This window comes from Delphinus delphis, chromosome 5, assembly GCF_949987515.2.
Source record: "Delphinus delphis chromosome 5, mDelDel1.2, whole genome shotgun sequence".
Taxonomy (NCBI): Eukaryota; Metazoa; Chordata; class Mammalia; order Artiodactyla; family Delphinidae; genus Delphinus; species Delphinus delphis.
Genome location: NC_082687.1, coordinates 105631816 through 105642026, shown reverse-complemented (window position 1 = coordinate 105642026; position 10211 = coordinate 105631816). Strand labels below are relative to the sequence as shown.

The window sequence follows — 10211 nt, the reverse complement described above, 5'->3', positions numbered from 1 at the left end:
TGGTTTGCAAATGAAAGAAGTGATTCCAGCTGAGTCCTTTGCCCTCTATAAGAGTGGGCTAGCCCACTCAAAGAAAGCGGCGTCTTTCTTTGGCCAGCAAGCTTTTTTAAGATGTCAAAACATCATAAAATACAGAAAGTAGAAGATACGATTAACACACCATGCATAAAGAAGTTTTTATCCATGTGGGAAGTAAGAAGTCCGCACATTAAAAGGTAAATAACAATATTTTATATACAATATAAAATAATGATGATGATGATAGCCAGTATACTGAATGCTTACACTGTGTTAAGTCCTTTCTTTATAAGCATCATTTCATTGAATCCTCACAACCACTTCATGTGTTAGGTCCTACTATATATCCCAATTTACAGATGATTACATTGAATTTAAGTTATGTGCCCAAAGACAAATATTTGTTAAGTGGCAGAAGTGAGATTCAAACCCAGATCTGAATGAATTCAGAAACTTTGCTCTTAATTTCTGTGATGACTCCTGCAAATATTAACAGTGCCAAGACTGAGATACACTAAGTGTGTTAGGCATTCAGAGGAGGAAGAGGCCACTTCCTCTTCCACTAGATTAGTGGTCCGAAAGCAGCAAAGACTTAATGAAAAGCAAAAAGACCACAGCAGCCAAAGGGTAAGGTAGATAGGAAGAGCTATCTAAAAGCAGAGCTGAACCAGTTGCCTCTAGTTCAAAGTAAAAACCTTTGTTAGAGATGCTAACATAACAAAGGATGAAATCACACACGAGAAGGGGGGCAAAAGTACTATAAGGTATCTTAAGAATTGTTCTGCTTACTTTTGGTTAGAAGCCCACTGTATTACCACCTCTGGGCCATGAATTACTGATTAATTAATTACTAATTACTCAATTAATTTGAGAATTACTATCTTGTGATTCTCAAAGTGTGTTCCATTGATCACTTATTTCCAGATCAATTAGCTTAAAAATACCTGTAGTCTTTGTAAAAATACAGACGTCTAGGTTGCACCTTTGAACCAGGTAGAACCCTGGAATCTGTCATTTAGCAAGCTCCTCAGGTGATTCTTATACACATTAAAGTTGGAGAGCCTTTGTTAATCCATTCACTGTTTATTAGGGGTGAGATGAAAATGGTTCAAGCTAGACTAAACAGCTGACACCAAAGAGTTACCCAGTAATATAATGTGCACCTGGGGGTAGGGGAAGAGGAAAGTGGTAACAGGTAGGAAAAGTCATGCTAAGGTATGCACCTAAACATTATTTTCATAGGTGAAATAAATATAAGATGACCATCAAGGGAACTAAAAGAAATGAGGTTTTTTACAAAGCAGAAATAAGACAGGGATGAAAGGAGGGCATTGCCTTGGGCGAGAGTATGTGCTAATTGATGGTGTCAGAACTCCTGGGGCATCCCTTGTTGATCCCTGTCCTTATGTCTTTACCTCTCCTTTGTCCTCTTCCTGAATGGAAGCACCACAGCTAAGACAGTGTCAGAACAACCCCCACTCAATATCCTGCAAAACGGAGGGGGAGAGAGAGAGGAGAGAGGGAGAAAGGAACAGCATCGAGGGCAATTACTTCGATTCTCAGTGTGTTCTAGAAACAGCTCTGATAACGATAAAACAAAATCTCACAAAAATGTCAGCATTCGTGTTCCCCAGGAAAATGTATGTGGCCCAAGAAGAAAAATTACCTGTGATTCTCCTCTGGTCAGAATCTTTAGATGATTTGTCACTCTTTTTGATTTCTTGCTAATTGAATGAATATTTAGTTTAGACAATTTATCTTTAAGTGATTCATCCTCATCGTTCTTCTTGTATTTTAGAACTGAAACGGAAGAGTGCAATAACATATCTGAACATGTGAGGCACAGAAAGTGTGTGTTCCATCCAAAGTATTCAAGATTAATATTAATATTTAAGATAACACTCTGTATGATTTTCGGACCTCTGGTACCGATGCAATGTGCTCCAGCCCCTCTGCCCAGTCACAGTTCCAGACGCCCACCCCACTGTTCTGACCTTCAGAAACTGTTCTAGGACTTGAGCTCCTCAAAGCCCAAGGTTCATTTACCTCGCACATTAAAGAAATTCCTGATACTGGAAAAAACTCTCTCTTCTCAGACAATACACTTGTTACCTGGGGTCTCTAGAATGAAGCATCGAGACCTAACTAATGGAAAGACAACTGCAGCCAACATAAGAAGACCTCAGATCCATCCCAGGGTGGTCTCTCCACTAGCTGAGAGATTTGGGGTAAGCTGAGTGACCTCTCTGAGGTGTACTTTTTTATCTTTAACATGATTTTCACCTCTCATATTGTTCAAAATGTTAAATATTCTGAACATTCTGTTTTGGTAATGGTGTGGAGACAGGAGCATTCTTATACGCTGTGGACATGGATTAAATCAATATAGTTTTTGTAGAGAACAATTTGGCAGAGTCTTGTAAAAGTGAAAATATTTATAGTCTATGACCAGGAAGTCTGTGTAGAAAATCTGCTTTCCATAATGAGGCATACAAACTTTTGTTTGCTATAGCATTTTTTTCTAAGAACAGAATGTTGGAAACAATCTAAAAGTTTACTCATAGAGGTATGGTTTAATCAATTATGATATACTCATGAATGGGATACTGTGGAACCATGAAAAAGAAGACCATATTAACCTGAAGAATGTTCATGATATAAAATTAAGTTTTTAAAAAGCCCCAGCAAACTGTAGTACCATTTGCAAAAGGAAGGAAAGAAGGAAAAAGAAGAAAAAAATAGAAAAAAAAACATAGAAATTCTGAAGAGAACTTACTAAAATGTTAGCTATGCAAACTGGAATCATGAGAGTAGAAAAATTTTCCTCTTTAAAACTTTGAGTTTAAGCAAACAGAAAAGTTAAAACATTATTACAGCTATTGTCCATCTCCCAGCTTTGTCAAATCTTAACATTTTGCCTTGTTTCCAATCTTTTTATTTAAAAAAATCATATAACAATTGAAACTTCTCTGAGCCCCATCTTTGATCCCTAAAGGGATCTGTGATCCAAAGTTATGGGGTTTATTATATCCGTATCTATCTTCACGCCTTTACTTTGTAGGTATGTAGTCATACGGTGTATAGTATTATTTTCAATCCTTATTAAAATGGTACCATATTGCATTCATTCTTCTGTCACTTGCTAATTTACTTTTTAAAAAACTCAACATTGTGTTTTTGAGATCTGTCTAATTGATACATGTACTTTAATTAATTTTATGTTTTCTTGGTATCATAGTATATAAAACACAGTGTATCCATTATCTGGATTAATATGCAAACCACTGTCTATTTCTTTGTTTCTTTTCTTGTTTTCCTTTTTTATCTTTTGCTATTACGAACAATGCTAGTTACTAGTATACCTCTCCACGAGCATATGAGCCAGTTTCTCAAATATCTAGAATCTGATTTTCTGTATCTTGGGTACGTGTACCTTCAATTTAATAGGTATTTTCAAATTGTTCTCCGAAGTGGTGATTCTAATTTACATTCTCACCTGCAAACTGAGATTCAGCACTTAACATTATCCACTAAAAATCTTATTGCCAATCTAGTAGGCTGGGAACACTCTGTCATTGTGATTTTAATTTGCATTTCCCTGATTATTAGTGAATCTTAGCATTTAAAAACTTACTGGTCTTTCTGTGAATCGCACATTTTTATTATTAAGTTTTTTGTATTAGAATGTTTTTACTGATTTAATATCAATAATTATATATTCTAGATAGTAATCCTTTGTCTACGGGCTATCTTTTCATTTTGTTTACGGTGTCTTTCACTCTACAACTTTCACTTTTCTTTATAGTTACACTTTATTAATGCAAATATATACAATTTTTAAAATAAAACATTAGAAAATACAAACAATAAAAATAAATGAAGTGGTTGGTTCAATTAGCTCCACAGTCCTACCATTGCTTTTACTGTTTAATTGAGATTTAATGTTAGAAGTACAAAGCCAATCAAGAACTTATGGACACAAATCACACTGAGAGAGGACCCATGGTCTATCCCAATGCACTACTACATCTGAGATGATAGGAACCATGTAATTGTGCCTCCTATTTTGAAACCTACATTCTACTTTAGAGGTGAACTTTACACCTTAGTTAACAAAAAGTTAACAATAATTTGTTAATTTGCGAAAGAAATATACTTTCTCCCTTCAGTGGAGCAATTAATTGCCAAAAAATACCCATTCTTTGTGTTCCAGAACCAAATAAGCCTGATGTGTTAGCTGGGCCATCTTACCTGTATCTGCCCTTCTCACCACCCCTTTTCAGCTCTAGCTTTTCACTGCTCCCAGCTACCAGGCCATGCCTCCTTCCTACCATGCATAACGCCAAGAACAGAAGGATCATATGCTATGGGTGTCTTCAGCCCACAGTATGTCATCGGGCATGCAGTGGTCAAAAGAGGTTGAGTATAGGGCTGTTCAATAAAAAGTTGTCAATCTTTTGCCTCATGATCTTATCCTGAAGCTAGCTGGCAAAGCAAAACCATCCTCTCCTCCCTAGCCTCTAACTTTAAATATCAAATGATCATTATCACTGCAACTGCTGTAACTACTGAGACATTCTGATTCTCCAAAACATGAACAGAATATTCCAACACTGGAAAACCCCCAATTGATCATATCTCCTCTTACCTAAATCCTTCCGTCTTTTAAGTTCATTGATGTTTACATTAATATCTTTCACTGCAGCAAAGGCATCCTCCAGTGCTCTAAAGTCTGGGTGAGAGGGAGGGGTGGAATTCCGGAGTTCACAGAGTAATAGGGGGTACTTCATCACTCTCTGAATTGGTTTGATCATCAAAGAGCCCATATCCAGTAAGTTTGGTTTGCCTCTGCAATAGAGATAAATTAATACCTGTTTCACAAACATTTGTCTTATTATCTCCTTTTTATTTTTGTGATTTTAATTTTTTTTTATTATTAATCCTGAAACTGTTTTTCACCCTTTTCCCCTTCCATTTGGCTATGTTCAGTTTCTAAATGAAAGCAAGGACAATGGATGGCAAAAAGAAGCAAGGCTGAAAAATCCTACTACTAAACAAAATTTAAAAGAAAATAAGTATATTTGTTCACCTGAAAGAACTCAAAGCATGATTTCCAACCATGTTCCACTTACAGTTTTTTTAATAACAGGTTTTATAATAATAGTGGGAAACAATTCTAGACTGCATTTCCCATGACAACGAATTAAAAATGCATTTTCCTGATGGTATTTTTGTGATTATTAAGTGAGGAGAATAAGTTCATCGTTTAAAAATCTAAACATAATTTGTCCTCTTTCTTCTACCAAATTAAGAAGTTGAAGTTATAGTGTTTCAGAGGTTCTATCACACTCCCCCAAAGAGATTTATAATAAATGCAACATTCTCTAGATATTGTTAATATCATCACTATCACTAATCATTGCTATTACGCAATGACTTTCCATGACTTTCCATGTGGAATTCTTCTTAGCCCACTGATCTTCAAATGGCTACACAAAAGTGAGCAGTCACCCCTGACTCTTCCTTTCGGAGCTTCTGAGATGAGACTAGAGCCATTCCAACTGGCCAAGTAGTTCACAGGAAATGAAAAAGCTACCAGCTTGGTCATGCTGTTGTCCAACCCACTGTATTCAATTCATTCAGCCAGAAAGCAGTGATGTCTAATAGCCTCTTTATGCAAGAGGCAAATAAAGAGATACTGTAAATGGAACATGGATGAAAATTGTGTTTTGAGTCCCTTCTGATACACGGATACACTCATTTGTTTTCCTTTAGGTTTTTATCTAGAAGAGAGAGAATATAGACACTGTTTTCAAATCCTGATGGGTGGATTTTTCATTCTTCAATTACTAAGTTTCAAGTACTGTATGGGCGGACAACAGACCACATAATTGAAATGGTGAAACGGATCTAAAAAGCATTGAACAACATTAGAAAAGTTGCCTCATTAGAAAAGATCTGAAGGCACCCTAGAGAGAATCTGTTTGAACTTTTCATTTGATAAGTGAGAAACTAAGGAACTTTGATTATCACATGTAAGTGCACACATGCAGACACACACACACACACCCCAGTCACTCTGTCACATGTCCCCATTTTATTTTCATTATAGCACTTAATCACTATCTGGAATCATCCTTTTCCTTTATTTACCAGTTTATGTTCAATTTCTCTGTCACCACTGTATCTCCAGCATGACAAATAGTATTCCCTTAATGAATATTTGTAAACTGAAGTGACAGATTTCTCATATTTTCTGTAATTTTACATTCCACATTTTTTTTTAAAATTGCACAATGGGCTTCCCTGTTGGCGCAGTGGTTGAGAGTCCGCCTGCCAATGCAGGGGACACAGGTTCGTGCCCCGGTCCGGGAAGATCCCACATGCCGCGGAGCGGCTGGGCCCGTGAGCCATGGCCGCTGAGCCTGCGCATCTGGAGCCTGTGATCCGCAACGGGAGAGGCCACAACGGTGAGAGGCCCACGCATACAGCAAAAAAAAAAAAATTGCACAATAGTCCTGAATTTTATTCATATGTTGAGAAAATGATTATACTGTAATAGAGACAAAGACTGAATCAAACCAAAAGGCAACATTTTTCAAAGGAAAATCAAAATAAATGATAAAGGCTTGTGAGGGAGTAAAGAGTTACTTTTTTTTTTTTAAGTTAAAAAAATTTATTGAAGAATAGTTGATTTACAGTGTTGTGCTAATTTCTGCTGTACAGCAAAGTGACTCAGTTATACATATTCTTTTCCATTATGGTTTATCACAGGACATTGAATATAGTTCCCTGTGCTAAACAGTAGGACCTTGTTATTTATCCATCCTATATGTAATAGTTTGCCTCTGCTAATCTCAAACTCCCAATCCTTCCCTTTCCCTACTCTCCTCCCCCTTGATAACCACAAGTCTGTTCTCTATGTCTGTGAGTCTGTTTCTCTTTCATAGATATGTTCATTTGTGCCGTATTTTAGATTCCACATATAAGTGATATCATATGGTAATTGTCTTTGAATTTCTGACTTACTTCACTTAGTATGATAATCTGTAATTGCATCCATGTTGCTGCAAATGGCATTATTTCATTCTTTTTTATGGCTGAGTAATATTCCATTATATTCCATATATACCATTTATACCATATATATTCCATGTATACCATATCTTCTTTATTCGTATATTGATGGACATTTATGTCCATTTTGAGTTTATTTTTGTGTATGGCATGAGGGTGTGTCCTAACTTCATTGATTTACATGCAGCTGTCCAACTTTCCCAACACCACTTGCTGAAGAGACTCTCTTTTCTCCATTGTATATTCTTGCCTCCTTTGTCAAAAAAGAGTTGCTTTGATAGACTTTATCTTGTACTTCCTACCCATTTGCACCAAATCTACTAAGGAGACAGGGTGACAAAGAGGAAATGAGGGAGAGAGAGAGACAGATATTACTGGTTTCCAAGAAGACTGGGTGAAGTGATTGGGAAAAAATGTAAATCTATTATGAATACTGAAAAAATAATGACTAAAAACAGATTTTCTCACCAATGGTATATCAGTAGCCAAACCTTTGAATACGACAGACAACATCTTTCTATATCTTAAACATAAATTCTTCAACAATTTAGACACTTAAGTAGAAATAATTCCTTAAATAAGAACAAGTCAGGAATATGGAAGGTATTAACTTGATTAGAAGAAATCATTATCCTTATGAATAAGATCAGATTCCTTCTGAGTTTTCCTTTTTACTATCACCAAATATCAGTTTATTTAGTCTTATAAAAATCACTGAAAATACCATCAAAATATAAATGTAATCACACAATTCAATCAAACAAAACTCAATTTTAATAAGATAGCTTATCCGTGTGGCCTATTGTTACATACATATTGAAAAACTTCTAATTACAAAAAAAAATGCCCAGATATATTAAAGAATATACTTGTATCTTTGAGCTGCTCTCCTTTCTTGCTTATCAGGATCCGTCAAAAAACCAACCTAGAAAACATAGGCAGAACACTCTATGACGTAAATCACAGCAAGATCCTTTTTGACCCACCTCCTAGAGAAATGGAAATAAAAACAAAAATAAACAAATGGGACCTAATGAAACTTAAAAGCTTTTGCACAACAAAGGAAACCATAAACAAGACCAAAAGACAACCCTCAGAATGGGAGAAAATATTTGCAAATGAAGCAACTGACAAAGGATTAATCTTCAAAATATACAAGTAGCTCATGCAGCTCAATATCAAAAAAACAACCCAATCCAAAAATGGGCAGAAGACCTAAACAGACATTTCTTCAAAGAAGATATACAGATTGCCAACAAACACATGAAAGGATACTCAACATCACTCATTATTAGAGAAATGCAAATCAAAACTACAATGAGGTATCAGCTCACACCGGTCAGAATGGCCATCATCAAAAAATCTACAAAAAAAAAAAAAAATCTACAAACAATAAATGCTAGAGAGGGTGTGGAGAAAAGGGAACCCTCTTGCACTGTTGGTTGGAATGTAAATTGATACAACCACTATGGAGAACAATATGGAGGTTCCTTAAAAAACTAAAAATAGAACTACCATACGACCCAGCAATCCCACTACTGGGCATATACCTTGAGAAAACCATAATTCAAAAGAGTCAGGTACCACAATGTTCATTGCATCACAATTTACAATAGCCAGGACAGGGAAGCAACCTAAGTGTCCATCGACAGATGAATGGATAAAGAAGATGTGGCATGTATATACAATGGAATAGTACTCAGCCATAAAAAGAAATGAAATTGAGTTATTTGTAGTGAGGTGGATGGACCTAGAGTCTGTCATACAGAGTGAAGTAAGTCTGAAACAGAAAAACAAATACCGTATGCTAACACATATAAATGGAATCTAAAAAAAAAGAAAGTTCTGATGAACCTAGGGACAGGACAGGAATAAAGACACAGACGTAGAGAATGGACTTGAGGATACGGGGAGGGGGAAGGGTAAGCTGGGACAAAGTGAGAGAGTGACATGGACATATATACACTACCAAATGTGAAATAGATAGCTAGTGGGAAGCACCTGCATGGTACAGGGAGATCAGCTCGGTGCTTTGCGACCACCTAGAGGGGTGGGATAGGGAGGGTGGGAGGGAGATGCAAGAGGCAGGGGATATGGGGCTATACATATGTATATAGCTGATTCACTTTGTCATACAGCAGAAACTATCACAACACTGTAAAGCAATTATACTCCAATAAAGATATTAAAAAAAACAACAACAACAACCTAGGCCTTTTAGTTCTGTCCAGATCTTATAATTACTTCTTTTTCTATCACTCTTTGACATCAAAGTTCTATTCTCTCCCTTTTATGTTTCAAATGACAATAATAACAATAATAAATGATGACTGTTTCTCTTAAAAGCATCACAGATGCGAATATTAAAAAAGCTTTTCTCAAAAATGAGAAATCTCCCAGATACCTTTGTCTTCAGATAAGCACGGTGGACAGTTGCCCAAGTGATGAGCAATGATGTTCTGACATCTACATCACACAGACAAGCAATATGGTAGAAAAGATAGAGGATGTGTTCCTAGATAATGACACTCCAGGCATTCAGTGCCACAACGCTCACCCCATCCAATCCCTCCCAGTAAGAATGAGTTCTGACCACTGTGCCAGGCAGATGAATCTTATGTGATATAACCCAGTCCATCCAAGCAGCCAACTATCACATGCCTCCCCCGCAAAAAGTAACCAAATGCATAACAATTCCTCATACATATTGTGCTGAAAACTAAGGTAGTTATTAATTTGTAATTCTGTTTCATATTCCTCTATCTTATCATGAATACTTTGGCAAATATTTAGTACCGAAAGTAGCTACACTAATCTCATTACAAATTATTATTGGAACATTACAAAGTTAAGTAAACACAGCTGGCTTTGTTTTAGCAGGATCCAGTTTTGCTATAAAGAGCTTTGCATCGAGTACAAGAAAACAGTTGCACAATGAAAATTAAAATGGTATTTAAGCAATGTAAAAACTGATGAAAACAAAAAAAATCAGATATACTTCAACATTGAGGTATATCTATATTTCTTAATTTGAGGGAGAAAATGAAGGAAAACTAATCATGTAACTATTGATCATATTACTTTGAATTTCCTCTATTTTATGGCCACAATATCTT

At 36.1% G+C, this 10211-nt stretch overlaps 1 protein-coding gene across 1 annotated transcript in view; it reads right to left on the bottom strand.

The window, feature by feature from the left end:
- The window catches only part of LOC132425544 (rho guanine nucleotide exchange factor 38), a 35162-nt gene extending 30318 nt beyond the window's left edge, over nucleotides 1–4844 (bottom strand). Inside the window, exons 1-2 of the mRNA XM_069540715.1 lie at nucleotides 4667–4844; nucleotides 1685–1818 (exon numbers count right to left, since the gene is read on the bottom strand). Of these exons, the coding sequence (XP_069396816.1) occupies nucleotides 1685–1818; nucleotides 4667–4844 (312 nt within the window). The remainder of the gene's footprint in view (nucleotides 1–1684; nucleotides 1819–4666) is intronic.
- Between the last annotated feature and the right edge of the window lie 5367 nt (nucleotides 4845–10211).